This window comes from Hyla sarda, chromosome 4, assembly GCF_029499605.1.
Source record: "Hyla sarda isolate aHylSar1 chromosome 4, aHylSar1.hap1, whole genome shotgun sequence".
Classification (NCBI taxonomy): domain Eukaryota; kingdom Metazoa; phylum Chordata; class Amphibia; order Anura; family Hylidae; genus Hyla; species Hyla sarda.
In genome coordinates, this window is record NC_079192.1 from 123,936,189 (window position 1) to 123,955,095 (window position 18,907).

Genomic DNA, 18,907 nt, shown 5'->3' on the forward strand with positions numbered 1-18,907 from the left:
AATCATATATATTTATTCTGAACTATTATTATGTTAATTTAATAAAAACATTTTTATAATTTTTTATGATTTTATAGTTTCAAAGGTAACTGGTTATTTTTCACTCTCTTTGTATGTTTTTTTTTTTCCCCCCAGCCTCGGTTTAACCAGGCACTTGTAATGTGCCAGGACACAGATGGAAGTATGACCCATGTTCCAGTGCCTTACCTAGGGAGCACAGCCATGGATACAATAGCACAGACAGGTGCTGCGGTCAACCCCTTCAGCTTTGGCTATTCAGCAGGTTTTTCCAGCCTCCTGGGTGCTATTGGAGCACCACCACCGACCCATTATGCAGCCAGAAGATACACACATCGAAAAACCTTAACTTGGAATGGAGCCCAAAGTATACGAGCTATAACTACTTACAATGACAACAGTTCTCTTAACCAGCAAATGAAAAGTGGTACCCACATAAGACTATCTAGTGCCAAAGCCAAGGTGGAGCTGAGTAAGTGCATTATACAGTTGCCAAAATACTTATGACATGTCAAAAAGGTAGTTAGCAGTTTTATAACATGCTTTTATTGCTGCTTACTAGGTGGATGAACCTTCATTATACTTACATGCCAGCCCTTTAAAGAAGTATTCTGAGTTAAATGACTTATCCTCTATCCACAGGATATGGGATAAGTGTCAGATTGCAGGAGGCCCAACTGCTGGGACCCCTATGATCTCCAGAATGGGGTCTCGGGTCTTTGTTATGAATGAAGCAGCTTGGCTCTCATTAGTAGCTCCATAGACAATGAATGGAGTGGTGGCACTCTATACTCACTGCTCCATTCTAGAGCTCTCCGGGGTCCCTGCAGTAAGACCCTTACCTTGCGATGAATAAGGCTTTAAAGGGGTACTCCGGTGCTTACACATCTTATACCCTACCCAAAGGATAGGGGATAAGATGCCTGATCGCGGGGGTCCCGCAGCTGGGGACGCCCGTGATCATGCACGCGGCACCCGGTTTGTAATCAGTCCCCGGAGCCCCCTCCCCTAAGATTGCATTGAGGGGCGGAGCGTGATGTCACACAGGGGCGGAGGCGTGACGTCACATGCCGCCGGCCGACCGTAATCAGACCCGGAGCTAACACGCTCCGGGGACTGATTACAAACGTGGTGCCCCATGCATGATCCCGGGCGTCCCCAGCTGCGGGACTCCCGCGATCAGGCATCTTATCCCCCTATCCTTTGGATAGGGGATAAGATGTGTAAGCACCGGAGTACCCCTTTAAGTAAATAGCTGTTCAGGTAAATGCATGGAAAAGCTGGGTCCACGAAAGCGCAGTCTTCTCTTTCAAAGAGATTCTCTGCTATGATATTTTCCACAGTTGTGATGGCAGGGGGACACTTACACGCTATGACAAAATGGTTGCATGATGAAAATAAAACACTATGGTGCTGATTTAGTAAGACTAGGTTTTTCATCTGTGTTTTTTTTTTTTTGTACAATTCTTTTTTCGTGCATTATTTACTAAGATGTCCTTTTTTGGTGCACAAGGGTTTTTTTTGTCGACACCGGAAGGTACAAAAAAATTTGGGATAAACAACTGTGGCTCTTCAGGTCAGTGAAAATCTGAGGCAAGAGACACCACCCCAACAACCAGCCATGCAAAAGCATGAAATTTCCAAAGCATTTGCCATATTCCTGAGAAATTGAGTTGGGTGTAAAATCTGCTCTGTGAACCATAACGATTTTATTTAAAGAGTACCTGTCACCAAACTAAACTTTTAATTTATTGTTCCTTATGTGATTATGAGACACTTTGCTATTTACTTGCTGTTAAAATTTTCAACCTTTTATATGTTTTTAATATGATTGAAAAAATGGCCACTAGATGGCTCTCTTCTGTTCCAAAACAGTTAGTTTGGTCTCCACCCTGACTTGCAGAAGTCCAAACTCAGGAAGTGGGTGCAGGGCATGGCAAGGCACAGCTCTCACAGGCTTCAGTAGTGTCACCCCTGCTGGGGAACGCCCACTTTCTCCTGCCTGGGGCTCACACAATATAAGCAAGGGGAGAGGTATGATACAGAGCTTTCTAAAGTTCAGAATTTTTTTTTAGGGCTGGAGGGGTGTTAGGAGTAGTTAGTGAATATAATCCGAGTTTGTTTAGAAAATATGGTTTAACCCCTTAAGGACTGAGGGCGTACCCATATGCCCCCGATTTAGAGTCCTTAAGGACTGAAGTTTGAGCAACGGCAAATTTTCCGCCGCAGCTCAAACTCCTAGCGGGAAACTCACCGTAATCCCCCGCCTGTGTGAATGTACCCTAAAAACACTACACTACACTAACACAAAATAAAGGGTAAAGCACTGCACTGTCCCCCCCCCCCCCCCCCCAAAAAAAAAAGAAAAACGTATTGTCTCCAAAACGGAGCCTCCAGCTGTTGCAAAACAACAACTCCAAGCATTTCCAGACAGCCACTGACTGTCCAGGCTTGCTGGGAGTTTAGCAACAGCTGGAGGCACCCTGTTAGGGGTATTCTACGCCAGTGATTCCCAATGTCCACCCCTAAGCAATCCCTAATTTAGTCCTCAAATGCACATGGCACTCTCTCACTTCGGAGCCCTGTCGTATTTCAAGGAAACAGTTTAGGGCCACATATGGGGTATTTATGTACTCGGGAGCAATTGCGTTACAAATTCTGGAGGGCTTTTTCTCCTTTTAAATAGCAAAGAGAAGTGTAATAAAGCAGCACTCACCCCAGATGACTTGTGCAAACAGGAACGGTTCTTTATTCCAAATAGCGGTATAACAGGGAGCAGAAGATCATACAGCGGGGAGGACAAAGACCGTAGCCATGGTAAGACGCGGGGGCACACCTGTGAACAGCAACAAGTTTTGCGTCGTACTGACGCTTCTTCCGGCTGCAGGTGTACGGCTGCAGCCGGAAGAAGCGTCAGTATGACGCGAAACTAGTTGCTGTTCACAGGTGTGCCCCTGCGTCTGACCGTGGCTACGGTCTTTGTCCTCCCCGCTGTATGATCTTCTGCTCCCTGTTATACCGCTATTTGGAATAAAGAACCGTTCCTGTTTGCACAAGTCATCTGGGGTGAGTGCTGCTTTATTACACTTCTCTTTGCCATTTGGATTACCTGGACTTTGTTTCATTAAAAGTGTGCACCCCCAAGGGACTATATGCGGTTGTCCCACACAGCCTATGTGCTTATGAAAAGGAAAAGTTGGAGTCTACACCAGCCTGTTAGTGTAAAATTATTTACATTAACATGCTGGTGTTGCCCCATACTTTTTATTTTCACAAGAGGTAAAAGAAAAAAAGACCCCCAAAATTTGTAACGCAATTTCTCCTGAGTATGGAAATACCCCATATGTGGGCGTAAAAATGCTCTGTGGGCGCACAACAAGGCTCAGGAGTGAGAGCGCACCATGTACATTTGAGGCCTAAATTGGTGATTTGCACAGGGGTGGCTGATTTTACAGTGGTTCTGACATAAACGCAAAAAAAATACCGACATGTGATCCCATTTTGGAAACAACACCCCTCACGGAACGTAACAAGGGGTATAATGAGCCATAACACCCCACAGGTGTTTGACAAATTTTTGTTTAAGTTGGATGGGAAAAGGAAAATAAATTTTTTTTTAACTAAAATGCTGGCGTTTCCCTAAATTTTTCATTTTCACAAAGTAAAATAGGAAAAAAAAAGCCCCCCAAAATTTCTTCTGAGTAAGAACATATGTGGATGTAAAGTGCTCTGCGGGCAAACTACAATGCTCAGAAGAGAAGGAGTGCCATTGGGCTTTTGGAGAGAAAATTTGTCCAGAATTGAAGGCCATGTGTGTTTACAAAGCCCCCATAGTGCCAGAACAATGGACCCCCCACATGTGACCCCATTTTGGAAACTACACCCTCACAGATTGTAATAAGGGGTACAGTGAGCATTTACGCCCCACAGGTGTCTGACAGATTTTTGGAACAGTGGGGGGGGGGGGGGGGGTCCACTGTTCTGGCACCACGGGGGCTTTGTAAATGCACATGGCCCCCGACTTCCATTCCAAACAAATTCTCTCTCCAAAAGCCCAATGGCACTCCTTCTCTTCTGAGCATTGTAGTGCGGCAGCAGAACACTTGACTTCCACACATTGGGTATTCCCATACTCAGAAGAGATGGGGTTACAAATTTTGAGGGGCATTTCTCCTATTACCCTTTGTAAAAATGTACAATTTGGGGAAAAAAACTGCATTTTAGTTAAAAAAAAATAATTCTTCATTTACGCATCCGACATAATGAAAAGTCGTCAAACACCTTTGGGGTGTTAGGGCTCACTGTACCCCTTGTTACATTCCCCGAGGGATGTAATTTCCAAAATAATGAGTTCTGGCACCATAAGGGCTTCCTAAATGCGACATGCCCCCCAAAAATAATTTCCGCAAAATTTGCTTTCCAAAAGCCAAATGTGGCTCCTTCTGTTCTGAGCATTGTAGTTCGCCAGCAGAGTACTTGACATCCACACATGGGTATTTCCCCATACAACTTTTGGGGGGCATTTTCTCCTATTACCCCTTGTAAAAATGTGAAATTTGGGGGGAAAACCAGCATCTTAGTGGGAAAAAAAATTCATTTACACATCCGAATTAACGAAAAGTTGTCAAACACCAGTGGGGTTTAATGCTCACTGTACCCCTTTTTACGTTCATTAAGGGGTGTAGTTTCCAAAAAAGTATGCCATGTGTTTTTGTTTTTTTGTTGTTTTTGCTGTTCTGGCACCATAGGGGCTTCCTAAATGCGACATGCCCACCAAAAACCATTTCAGAAAAACTCACTCTCCAAAATACCATTGTCGCTCCTTCCCTTCTGAGCCCTCTAGTGCACCCACGGAGCACTTTACATCAACATATGAGTTATTTCCTTACTCGAGAGAAAAGGGGTTACAAATTTTGTGGGGATTTCTCTCCTTTTACCCCTTGTAAAAATAAAAAAAAAATGGCTCTACAAGAACATGCGAGTGTAAAAAATGAAGATTTTGAATTTTCTCCTTCACTTTGCTGCTATTCCTGTGAAACACCTAAAGGGTTAACACACTCACTGAATGTCATTTTGAATACTTTGAGGGGTGCAATTTTTATAATGGGGTAATTTATGGGGTATTTCTAACATGAAAGCCCTTCAAATCCACTTCAAACTGAACTGGTCCCTGAAAAATTCAGATTTTGAAAATTTTGTGAAAAATTGGAAAATTGCTGCTATACTTTGAAGCCCTCTGATGTCTTCCAAAAGTAAAAACATGTCAACTTTATGATGCAAACTAAACTAAGTTTGCAGAATAAACTGTAAAAGCATCCCAGAGTTATTAATGCATAAAGTGACAGTGGTCAGAATTGCAAAAAAAGGCTCAGTCCTTAAAGGGGTACTCCGGTGGAAAACTTTTTTTTAAATGAACTGGTGCCAGAACAGATTTGTAAATTACTTCTATTAAAAAAAAATGTATTTCTTTCAGTACTTTTTAGCTGCTGTTTGCTACAGGGGAAATCTTTATTTTTTTAATTTCTTTTTTGTCTTGTCCACAGTGCTCTCTGCTGACACCTCATGCCCGTATCAGGAACTGCCCAGAGCAGGAGAAAATCCCTATAGCAAACCTATGCTACTCTGGACAGTTCCTGACACGGACAGAGGTGTCAGCAGAGAACACTGTGGACAACACAAAAAATAAATTACAAAAGTAAAGAATTTACTCTGTAGCATACAGCTGCTAAAAAGTACTAAAAGGATTAAGATTTTTTAATAGAAATGATGTACAAATCTGTTTAACTTTCTGGCACCAGTTCATTAAAAAAAAAAAGTTTTCCACTGGAGTACCCCTTTAAGGTGAAAAAGGGCTCAGTCCTTATGGGTTAAGAAATAACACTCTTTCACAATTTGGGAATACCATTTGAGCATGCATTTTGACACTGAGGCTGCGAGCCATAGTGACAATATTCTACAGACCAGATGGATGAAAAGGCTGAAAGTGGATTATGTTAGCAATCCTACAAATAAAGTTGTGCAATAAATTTTGAATAAATTACAGATCTAGTTAGAAAATACTACAATGTAACAATGCAAACCTCAAAGTAAACAGTAACATTTCCACACATTTAAGGTATAAAAATTATTTTGATAGTAAAGTAATTTGTCCATATATCCTATCAAGTCAGGAATATAAGTTAGAGTTAAGTGAACATGTCTTTTTAATTTTGGTTTACCTAGTTTATGCATATTGCCTATAAGAACTATGCTGGGGGAAAAACAGACCAAAATGTTGGGCTCTGCCCATTTTTCTTAGAAGCCACACCCCTTTGTATGGTTTTATCAAACTCTCTGAATGATTTGTGAGAATGTAGACAATTTTTTGTCCAAACGTCGCAGCGTGCGCCTAAATTTTGTCAACAAAACCCGATAAAAACTGTTGGGTTTGGCTTAGTAGATGAGGACCTATCTGTAAAGCCGTCCTCACAAATAGTGTAAATAGTTTTTTTCCAGAACAGGTTATTATCCAAATTAAAAATTACTTTAAGACTTTTGCCATAAAGGGATTGTCCCATCTAGGCCACTACCTTTGCAAATGAAGACCTGCTGGCATATTGACAGGAGCTGTCCTAATAGGACAACCCCTTTAAGGAGACTCAAAATATTAAAGGGGTATTCGAGGAAAAAACTTTTTTTTATGTCAACTGGCTCCAGAAAGTTAAACAGATTTGTAAATTACTTCTATTAAAAAATCTTAATCCTTTCAGTAATTGTCAGCTTCTGAAGTTGAGTTGTTGTTTTCTGTCTGGCAACAGTGCTCTTTGCTGACATCTCTGCTTGTCTCAGGAACTGCATAGAGAAGAAGAGGTTTGCTATGGGGATTTGCTTCTAAACTGGGCGGTTCCCAAGACACGTGTCATCCGAGAGCACTTAGACAGAAAAGAACAACTCAACTTCAGCACCTCATAAGTACTGAAAGGATTAAGATTTTTTTAACAGAAGTAATTTACAAATCTGTTTAACTTTCTGGAGCCAGTTGATATATCAAAAAAGTTTTTTCCTGGAATACCCCTTTAATAGAAAATCTGAAAAAAAGTTACACAAAATGCATGGACTATAGACTATCAAAATGACAGGCTTCCTCGTCCTCTGTCATTGTGTAGGAAATAATTTGCTTTGAGGAAATTATGATCCTTTTCTTTTCTCTTTTTTTATTTTATTTTTATTTTTTTGCAGGAAGTCCATCTAATAAAAAGCCAAATCGCTTTAATGGAGTTTATGCTGGCTCCCTGAATAACTTGCCTCCTCATGGTAAAGGCTCATTGACAGCTTTAACAGGTTGCACTCTGCCTGCAGTGGGGGGATCCTCTTCTGCTGATGGACTACTAACCATCTCATCCTGCTCAGCTACTCTTGCTCAGCGCCCAGATCATTCAAGACAATATATAAACTGGTAATATGTCCGTTTTTCTTTGTTCTATACACTCTATGGCCAGGGTGTCCAACATGCATCATGTTCTGGAACATCATATGTACATGCCAAAAAAACACATCAGCGGGGATCAGTACACTCACACCCTCCAAAAGGGACTGCATTTGACTTTGGAGTGCCCATTTTCCCAACAGTGTATTTACATAAGAATACATATTGAGTAGATTTACTACTTTGCAAAAGTGCCCGAATCTTGTCCCATATATAGTTTGAATAAAAAAAAACTATTTGACTTACATGACACTTTTTCTGACAGTATTTTAAACACTTATCCCCCTGCATCCAACAAATGGGGCATGGCTTCAGTAAAAGGAAACATGGCTTAAAGGAGAACTCCAGAATATAAAAATTGTCCCCCATACTGCTGGCAGTAAAAAAATAAAGATGTACATATCTTCCTTCGCTCCCCCGGGCCTCCGGTAACCGGCTCCGGTCTCCGCCGCGATCCTCTTCCTGGTTGCCGGTGGTCGGTGAGTCATACTGCGCTCAGCCAATCACCGGCCGCAGGGAAGTCCCAGCTCGGCCGGCGATAGGCTGAGCGGCAGTGTGAGAACGCTTCAAGACACAAAATTCTTCACTACACCGGCACCTGCTGCCGGGGCCAAAAAAAAAAAACAGCCTATCACCGGCCAAGTTGGGACTTCACTGCGGCCGGTGATTGGCTGAGTGCAGTATGACTCACCGACCACCAGCACCCAGGAAGAGGATTGCGGCGGAGACCGGAGCAGGTTACCGGAGGCACCGGGGGAGCGAAGGAAGGTATGTACCTCTTTATTTTTTTACTGCCGGCAGTATGGGGGACAATTTTTATATTCTGGAGTTCTCCTTTAAAGGGAGCCTGACAATGTCTCTCTCTATGTGTATATTGGGAGATATGTGTCACTTAAAGGGGTACTCCGCTGCTCAGCGTTTGGAACAAACTTTTCCGAACGCTGGAGCCGGGAGCTTGTGACGTCTTAGCCCCACGTCCTCATGACATCATGTCCCGCCCCCTCAATGCAAGTCTATGGGAGGGGGCGTGACAGATGTCACGCCCTCTCCCATAGACTTGCATTGAGGGGGCTGGGCATGAAGTCATAAGGGGGCGGGGCTATGATGGCACGAGCTCCTGGCACCGGCTCCAGCATTCGGAACAGTTTGTCCCAAACACTGAGCAGCGGAGTACCCCTTTAAGGTTGGTGGGGGTGTTGGAGAGCAGCTGCGGGGTCTGCCCTCCTTAACTAGTTAACCTGTTCCCAGAGAATTTTAACTATGATCTCTGTGAAACGCTGGATAGTTTACTTTATTACCAAAGGCTAACTCGTGTTTCATGCTACCCCTGGTTCAGGCAGCATTAAACGGCTGTCAGGTTCCCTTTAAGATGCAACACATTGCGCCAAAAATGCAATAGAACAAATATATGTCTAAACTTAGACTTGACAAAAAAGCATTTTTTTATACATCAACTGGCTCCAGAAAGTTAAACAGATTTGTAAATTACAGGTGTCATCAGAGAGCACTTAGACAGAAAAGATTTTTTAATAGAAGTCATTTACAAATCTATAACAGTATAGTCAAGACATTCGGCACTGCTTACTTCTGTACCTATGGCGGGCGGACACTGAGTCGCTGTTGCGGCAATGGACTAGGCGGTGCTCAGACACATAGAAGACGTAACCTTGGTATACTTGATAGAAGAATGAAAAGTCGGCACTCACCGGTACTTCCAGTTTAACAAGATTTATTGCACATACTCTCAGCCTGATACATGATCATAGGGAGGACGGCAGATGGTAATCGGGGGAGTATCACAGAGAGGCATTGTATCATGTATCAGGCTGTGAGTATGTGAATAAATCTTGCTGAACTGGAAGTACCGGTGAGTGCCGACTTTTCATTCTTCTATCAAGTATATCATTTACAAATCTGTTTAAGTTTCTGTCACCAGTTGACTTATAATGACCAAAAAAAAAATGTACCCCTTTAAAGTATACTATATAAATGAACCAATGATATACTAAGGTTATACCGTATAACTTAACTAGTCATATACTAATGTTACACTATAAGGCTAAGTTTCCACCTGTTTTTTTTCTGGCAGTTTTTGGAATACTGCCACTGCAGTTTTTGAGCCAAAGCCAGAAGTGTATTCAAAAGGAATAGGACATATAAAGGAAGGACTTATACTTCTCCTCCCTTATGGATCCACTTCTGACTTTGGCTCAAAAACTGCCAGAAAAAACACCAAGTGGAAACTTAGCCTAAAACTGAACTAGTCATATACTAATGTTATATTATATAAATGAACTACTCATATACTAATGTTATATTATATAACTGAAGTATTCATAAACTAATGTTATATTATATAACTGAACTACTCCTATACTAATGTTATATTATATAACTGAACTACTTATATACTAATGTTATACTATATAACTGAACTACTCATATACTAATGTTAGACTATATAACTGAACTACTCATATACTAATGTTATACTATATAACTGAACTACTCATATACTAATGTTAGACTATATAACTGAACTACTCATATACTAATGTTATACTATATAACTAAACTACTCATACACTAATGTTATATTATATAACTGAACTACTCATATACTAATGTTATACTATATAACTAAACTACTCATACACTAATGTTATATTATATAACTGAACTACTCATATACTAATGTTATACTATATAACTAAACTACTCATACACTAATGTTATATTATATAACTGAACTACTCATATACTAATGTTATACTATATAACTGAACTACTCATACACTAATGTTATATTATATAACTGAACTACTCATACACTAATGTTAAATTATATAACTGAACTACTCATATACTAATGTTATATTATATAACTGAACTACTCATATACTAATGTTATATTATATAACTGAACTATTCATATACTAATGTTATATTATATAACTGAACTACTCATATACTAATGTTATACTATATAACTGAACTACTCATATACTAATGTTAGACTATATAACTGAACTACTCATATACTAATGTTATACTATATAACTAAACTACTCATACACTAATGTTATATTATATAACTGAACTACTCATATACTAATGTTATACTATATAACTAAACTACTCATACACTAATGTTATATTATATAACTGAACTACTCATATACTAATGTTATACTATATAACTAAACTACTCATACACTAATGTTATATTATATAACTGAACTACTCATATACTAATGTTATACTATATAACTGAACTACTCATACACTAATGTTATATTATATAACTGAACTACTCATACACTAATGTTAAATTATATAACTGAACTACTCATATACTAATGTTATATTATATAACTGAACTACTCATATACTAATGTTATATTATATAACTGAACTATTCATATACTAATGTTATATTATATAACTGAACTACTCATATACTAATGTTATACTATATAACTGAACTACTCATACACTAATGTTATACTATATGACTGAACTACTCATATACTAATGTTATACTATATAACTGAACTACTCATATACTAATGTTGTATTTTTTCTTTTTCTAGGAAATAGAGTTAAAATGTGCCAAATAACAAAGAACACCTACAATTTGAACTCGGCCTTCTTTTTTCCACAGTTTTCTTAAAGTCCACGTCAGATTTCCACTGTTATCCAACATAGCTGAACGATTTAGTTTGCTGCACATTGTTTTTGCACAGCAGATAGTCTAGGAATAATGTCATTTGCACTGTCACTATTACAATCACTAAACATCAAGTATTAGCACTTTGTCTAGTATTAGAGGAAGGACTGCAAGGTCATGGCCAATGTTCAAACACTGTGAATCTTTTATGAACCCCACCATTGTAAATGAGTATTAAATAAATCCAAGCTGATCTACAGCTAAACAGTGGGATTTGTGTGATATAAAAGCCTGCTCCATGTTTATATCATTACTGTAAGTGAACTGAGTGCTGTGTACAGATCGATTCCTAAAGACGGAAATCCTTGTCTTCTATTTGGGACAATGAAAACCTAAAGAAATATGTGCCAAAAACATAGTGTAAAGTCTAGGGACATGTTAACATGGCTAAAATCTGCACTGATTGCCACAAATCTTTGCGTTTCCACATGAAAATCCACCCTGAGAATACAACGCTGAAAAATCTGCGCGGTTCTGAAAGGGCGAAAAAATTACATTCTTCAGTTTTCTGTGCGTTCCTGCATGGAAAGAGAGTACGTTGCAAGCACCACCTCACCAGGAAAGAAGCGGAGATGTGACAGAGAACCAACAGGTGTAGTGGTCAGGAGGCCAGCCCTCTGAGGGCAATTTACACAACATAAGCCCATAGTTTAAGGGGGAAAATAAAAAACCTACCTAATGGGGGAAACTACCTACTAATGAGGAAGATTCCCTACTAAGAACGTCTATGTAATGGGGAAGCTGACTTACCTATGAGAAAAATTACCTACTGGGGCACCTGCCTACATGGGGGAAACTACTTAATTAACATTGCCAACTGACGCATCTGCCTACAGGAGGAAACTACCTACCTATAAGGAACATTACCTACAGGGGGTACTTACCTAATTGGGGAAACTACCTACTGGGGGCACATACCTAAAGTTAAAAAGGGCTCCCACCTTACTGTGGAAACTGCCTACTTATTTTTTGGGGAGAGAAAAGGCCTTAATCATTAAGGGGACACCCACCTTCTGGAGAAAACTACATACTGAAGAGACCTTCCTACCAAATAGGGGAGAGACTTACCTATGCCTCCTAATAACCCACTGTGGGGTAACACTAGTGGTCTTTATTATTTGGGAAAGGTAGGTAGGGTGCTGGAAAAGTGCAGAGCCTATGATGTGTGTTCAGCTGTGAGGAGCTGTGGTTGGGAGAAGTCATCATGACAGTCTAGGCTGGATGGAGACAAAAAAAAGGAAAAGTGAACGACTCCTATTAAAGGAGAAATGTGTCAGAAATCTTTTAAGTTCCCCCTGTGCCCAGGCTGCAAAAACTTTAAAAAATTAACTTTAACTCACCTTCCTACGGTCCCCCGTTGCTCCAGTATCGGCATCCCATTCCTCTGGTGCTGCTCGGCTCCTTGCTTCTTAGGCTCGAAAGGTCACACTGCAATCAGCGTATCGGTGGCCACAGCGATGTCCCACCTCAGCCGGTGACAAGCTGAGCGCACTGCCATGTAAGGTGCTCGGGCAGCAGGGAAAAGGCGGGGCCCGAGCTCCATACATGACCGTGCGCTCATCCTATCACCAGTAGAGGCGGGACATTGCTGCGGCCGGCGATACGCTGATCGCAGTGTGACCTTTCGAGCCTAAGAAGCAGGGAGCCGAGCAGCACCAGAGGAATGGGACACCGATACTGGAGCAACGGGGGAACGTAGGAAGGTGAGTTTAAGTTTTTTTTGTTTTTTTTGTTTATGCAGCCCGAGCACAGGGGGAACTTAAAAGATTTCTGCCGCATTTCTCCTTTAAAGAAAACCTGTAAGTCACTAGATCTAACTGTTACCACTTATATGGTCTGAAAGCAATAGTGGTCATGGTGTGTGACATTATTATGGGGTGCACAGGGCATTTAGTTAAGTAGCAGTATAGAGGTAATATTTCATCCCCGTATGGCAGTAATATTTGCTCCTGTTATATCTGAAACAATTTTATATGGTGAAAATGTGTGTATATCATTATATTTAAAAAAAAAAAAGATTTTTTTTTTTTGGGGGGGGGGCATACCGTGTGGCTCGTACCCCTGATCCTATTAAGGCCCCAGATACCTGTGTGCTCCCTTTGGGATCCCCCTGATGTCCTTTCTCATAAGTTAAAAGAAAACCCCTAAAATATAAGCAAGGGGGAGATATATCAAGATTTATAGAGTCGTTGAGTTGCCCATAGCAACCAATCAGATCACTTCTTTCATTTTTCATAGGCCTTTTCAAAAATGAAAGACGCAATCTGATTGGTTGCTATGGTCAACCATTCCTCTAGACAGGTTTTGATAAATCTTCACCTTGTGAGGGCAGGCATAGGCAACCTTCGGCACTGCAGATATTTTGGACTACATCTCCCATGATGCTTTGGCAGTATTTTGACTGTAAGAGCACCATGGGAGATGTAGTCCAAAACATCTGCAGTGCCGAAGGTTGCCTATGTTTGCCTTAGTGTCTGCACTGCAACATATGTTATATAAAACAAGAGGGCAAGCAATAGCTGGAAGACTCAGGCATCTTCTTCTGAACCACATACAGAGTTCCCATCTAGAGGAGCCTCCTCTCACCACTCTACAGCACTAGTCTGATCCTCCTCTCACCACTCTACAGCACTAGTCTGATCCTCCTCTCGGCACTCTACAGCACTAGTCTGATCCTCCTCTCACCACTCTACAGCACTAGTCTGATCCTCCTCTCACCACTCTACAGCACTAGTGTGATCCTCCTCTCACCACTCTACAGCACTAGTCTGATCCTCCTCTCACCACTCTACAGCACTAGTCTGATCCTCCTCTCGGCACTCTACAGCACTAGTCTGATCCTTCTCTCACCACTCTACAGCACTAGTCTGATCCTCCTCTCGGCACTCTACAGCACTAGTCTGATCCTCCTCTCACCACTCTACAGCACTAGTCTGATCCTCCTCTCGGCACTCTACAGCACTAGCCTGATCCTCCTCTCACCACTCTACAGCACTAGTCTGATCCTCCTCTCGGCACTCTACAGCACTAGTCTGATCCTCCTCCCACCACTCTACAGCACTAGTCTGATCCTCCTCTCACCACTCTACAGCACTAGTCTGATCCTCCTCTCACCACTCTACAGCACTAGTCTGATCCTCCTCTCACCACTCTACAGCACTAGTCTGATCCTCCTCTCACCACCCTACAGCACTAGTCTGATCCTCCTCTCACCACTCTACAGCACTAGTCTGATCCTCCTCTCACCACTCTACAGCACTAGTCTGATCCTCCTCTCACCACTCTACAGCACTAGTGTGATCCTCCTCTCACCACTCTACAGCACTAGTCTGATCCTCCTCTCACCACTCTACAGCACTAGTCTGATCCTCCTCTCGGCACTCTACAGCACTAGTCTGATCCTTCTCTCACCACTCTACAGCACTAGTCTGATCCTCCTCTCGGCACTCTACAGCACTAGTCTGATCCTCCTCTCACCACTCTACAGCACTAGTCTGATCCTCCTCTCGGCACTCTACAGCACTAGTCTGATCCTCCTCTCACCACTCTACAGCACTAGTCTGATCCTCCTCTCGGCACTCTACAGCACTAGTCTGATCCTCCTCCCACCACTCTACAGCACTAGTCTGATCCTCCTCTCACCACTCTACAGCACTAGTCTGATCCTCCTCTCACCACTCTACAGCACTAGTCTGATCCTCCTCTCACCACTCTACAGCACTAGTCTGATCCTCCTCTCACCACCCTACAGCACTAGTCTGATCCTCCTCTCACCACTCTACAGCACTAGTCTGATCCTCCTCTCACCACTCTACAGCACTAGCTTGATCCTCCTCTCACCACTCTACAGCATTAGTCTGATCCTCCTCTCACCACTCTACAGCACTAGTCTGATCCTCCTCTCACCACCCTACAGCACTAGTCTGATCCTCCTCTCACCACCCTACAGCACTAGTCTGATCCTCCTCTCACCACTCTACAGCACTAGTCTGATCCTCCTGTCACCACTCTACAGCACTAGTCTGATCCTCCTCTCACCACTCTACAGCACTAGTCTGATCCTCCTCTCACCACCCTACAGCACTAGTCTGATCCTCCTCTCAGCACCCTACAGCACTAGTCTGATCCTCCTCTCACCACCCTACAGCACTAGTCTGATCCTCCTCTCACCACCCTACACCATTAGTCTGATCCTCCTCTCACCACTCTACAGCACTAGTCTGATCCTCCTCTCACCACTCTACAGCACTAGTCTGATCCTCCTCTCACCACTCTACAGCACTAGTCTGATCCTCCTCTCACCACCCTACAGCACTAGTCTGATCCTCCTCTCACCACTATACAGCACTAGTCTGACCCTCCTCTCACCACTCTACAGCACTAGTCTGATCCTCCTCTCACCACTCTACAGCACTAGTCTGATCCTCCTCTCACCACTCTACAGCACTAGTCTGATCCTCCTCTCACCACTCTACAGCACTAGTCTGACCCTCCTCTCACCACCCTACAGCACTAGTCTGATCCTCCTCTCACCACCCTACAGCACTAGTCTGATCCTCCTCTCACCACCCTACAGCACTAGTCTGATCCTCCTCTCACCACTCTACAGCACTAGTCTGACCCTCCTCTCACCACCCTACAGCACTAGTCTGATCCTCCTCTCACCACCCTACAGCACTAGTCTGACCCTCCTCTCACCACCCTACAGCACTAGTCTGATCCTCCTCTCACCACTCTACAGCACTAGTCTGATCCTCCTCTCGGCACTCTACAGCACTAGTCTGATCCTCCTCTCACCACTCTACAGCACTAGTCTGATCCTCCTCTCGGCACTCTACAGCACTAGTCTGATCCTCCTCTCGGCACTCTACAGCACTAGTCTGATCCTCCTCTCACCACCCTACAGCACTAGTCTGATCCTCCTCTCACCACTCTACAGCACTAGTCTGATCCTCCTCTCGGCACTCTACAGCACTAGTCTGATCCTCCTCTCACCACTCGTCTGATCCTCCTCTCGGCACCCTACAGCACTAGTCTGATCTTCCTCTCACCACTAGTCTGATCCTCCTCTCACCACCCTACAGCACTAGTCTGATCCTCCTCTCACCACTCTACAGCACTAGTCTGATCCTCCTCTCACCACTAGTCTGATCCTCCTCTCACCACTCTACAGCACTAGTCTGATCCTCCTCTCACCACTCTACAGCACTAGTCTGATCCTCCTCTCACCACTCTACAGCACTAGTCTGATCCTCCTCTCACCACTGGTCTGATCCTCCTCTCACCACTCTACAGCACTAGTCTGATCCTCCTCTCACCACTCTACAGCACTAGTCTGATCCTCCTCTCACCACTCTACAGCACTAGTCTGATCCTCCTCTCACCACTAGTCTGATCCTCCTCTCACCACTCTACAGCACTAGTCTGATCCTCCTCTCACCACTAGTCTGATCCTCCTCTCACCACTCTACAGCACTAGTCTGATCCTCCTCTCACCACTCTACAGCACTAGTCTGATCCTCCTCTCACCACTCTACAGCACTAGTCTGATCCTCCTCTCACCACCCTACAGCACTAGTCTGATCCTCCTCTCACCACCCTACACCATTAGTCTGATCCTCCTCTCACCACTCTACAGCACTAGTCTGAGCCTCCTCTCACCACTCTACAGCACTAGTCTGATCCTCCTCTCACCACCCTACAGCACTAGTCTGATCCTCCTCTCACCACCCTACAGCACTAGTCTGATCCTCCTCTCACCACCCTACAGCACTAGTCTGATCCTCCTCTCACCACCCTACACCATTAGTCTGATCCTCCTCTCACCACTCTACAGCACTAGTCTGATCCTCCTCTCACCACTCTACAGCACTAGTCTGATCCTCCTCTCACCACTCTACAGCACTAGTCTGATCCTCCTCTCACCACCCTACAGCACTAGTCTGATCCTCCTCTCACCACTCTACAGCACTAGTCTGACCCTCCTCTCACCACACTAGAGCACTAGTCTGATCGTCCTCTCACCACTCTACAGCACTAGTCTGATCCTCCTCTCACCACTCTACAGCACTAGTCTGATCCTCCTCTCACCACTCTACAGCACTAGTCTGACCCTCCTCTCACCACCCTACAGCACTAGTCTGATCCTCCTCTCACCACCCTACAGCACTAGTCTGATCCTCCTCTCACCACCCTACAGCACTAGTCTGATCCTCCTCTCACCACTCTACAGCACTAGTCTGACCCTCCTCTCACCACCCTACAGCACTAGTCTGATCCTCCTCTCACCACTCTACAGCACTAGTCTGACCCTCCTCTCACCACCCTACAGCACTAGTCTGATCCTCCTCTCAACACTCTACAGCACTAGTCTGATCCTCCTCTCACCACTCTACAGCACTAGTCTGATCCTCCTCTCACCACTCTACAGCACTAGTCTGATCCTCCTCTCGGCACTCTACAGCACTAGTCTGATCCTCCTCTCGGCACTCTACAGCACTAGTCTGATCCTCCTCTCGGCACTCTACAGCAGTAGTCTGATCCTCCTCTCGGCACTCTACAGCACTAGTCTGATCCTCCTCTCACCACCCTACAGCACTAGTCTGATCCTCCTCTCGGCACTCTACAGCACTAGTCTGGTCCTCCTCTCGGCACTCTACAGCACTAGTCTGATCCTCCTCTCACCACTCGTCTGATCCTCCTCTCGGCACCCTACAGCAATAGTCTGATCCTCCTCTCACCACTAGTCTGATCCTCCTCTCACCACCCTACAGCACTAGTCTGATTCTCCTCTCACCACTCTACAGCACTAGTCTGATCCTCCTCTCACCACTCTACAGCACTAGTCTGATCCTCCTCTCACCACTAGTCTAATCCTCCTCTCACCACTCTACAGCACTAGTCTGATCCTCCTCTCACCACTCTACAGCACTAGTCTGATCCTCCTCTCACCACTCTACAGCACTAGTCTGATCCTCCTCTCACCACTCTACAGCACTAGTCTGATCCTCCTCTCACCACTAGTCTGATCCTCCTCTCACCACTCTACAGCACTAGTCTGATCCTCCTCTCACCACTCTACAGCACTAGTCTGATCCTCCTCTCACCACTCGTCTGATCCTCCTCTCACCACTCTACAGCACTAGTCTGATCCTCCTCTCGGCACTCTACAGCACTAGTCTGATCCTCCTCACACCACTCTACAGCACTAGTCTGATCCTCCTCTCACCACTAGTCTGATCCTCCTCTCACCACTCTACAGCACTAGTCTGATCCTCCTCTCACCACTAGTCTGATCCTCCTCTCACCACTCTACAGCACTAGTCTGATCCTCCTCTCACCACTCTACAGCACTAGTCTGATCCTCCTCTCACCACTCTACAGCACTAGTCTGATCCTCCTCTCACCACTCTACAGCACTAGTCTGATCCTCCTCTCACCACTCTACAGCACTAGTCTGATCCTCCTCTCACCACTCTACAGCACTAGTCTGATCCTCCTCTCGGCACTCTACAGCACTAGTCTGATCCTCCTCTCACCACTAGTCTGATCCTCCTCTCACCACTCTACAGCACTAGTCTGACCCTCCTCTCACCACTCTACAGCACTAGTCTGATCCTCCTCTCACCACTCTACAGCACTAGTCTGATCCTCCTCTCACCACTCTACAGCACTAGTCTGACCCTCCTCTCACC

The 18,907-nt window shown here is 43.9% G+C and overlaps 1 protein-coding gene across 4 annotated transcripts in view; it reads left to right on the top strand.

Moving 5' to 3' along the window:
• The window catches only part of TTLL13 (tubulin tyrosine ligase like 13), a 52,255-nt gene extending 40,832 nt beyond the window's left edge, over positions 1-11,423 (top strand). For 3 of the 4 annotated variants that reach the window (XM_056572017.1, XM_056572020.1, XM_056572021.1), the window contains exons 14-16: positions 136-490; positions 7,237-7,453; positions 11,077-11,423. In XM_056572017.1, coding sequence (XP_056427992.1) covers positions 136-490; positions 7,237-7,453; positions 11,077-11,083 — 579 coding nt within the window. In that variant the 3' untranslated portion in view covers positions 11,084-11,423. Of the gene's footprint in view, positions 1-135; positions 491-7,236; positions 7,458-11,076 lie in introns of those variants that run through there. The other variant, XM_056572019.1, reaches the window with a different exon arrangement.
• Positions 11,424-18,907: the final 7,484 nt, after the last annotated feature.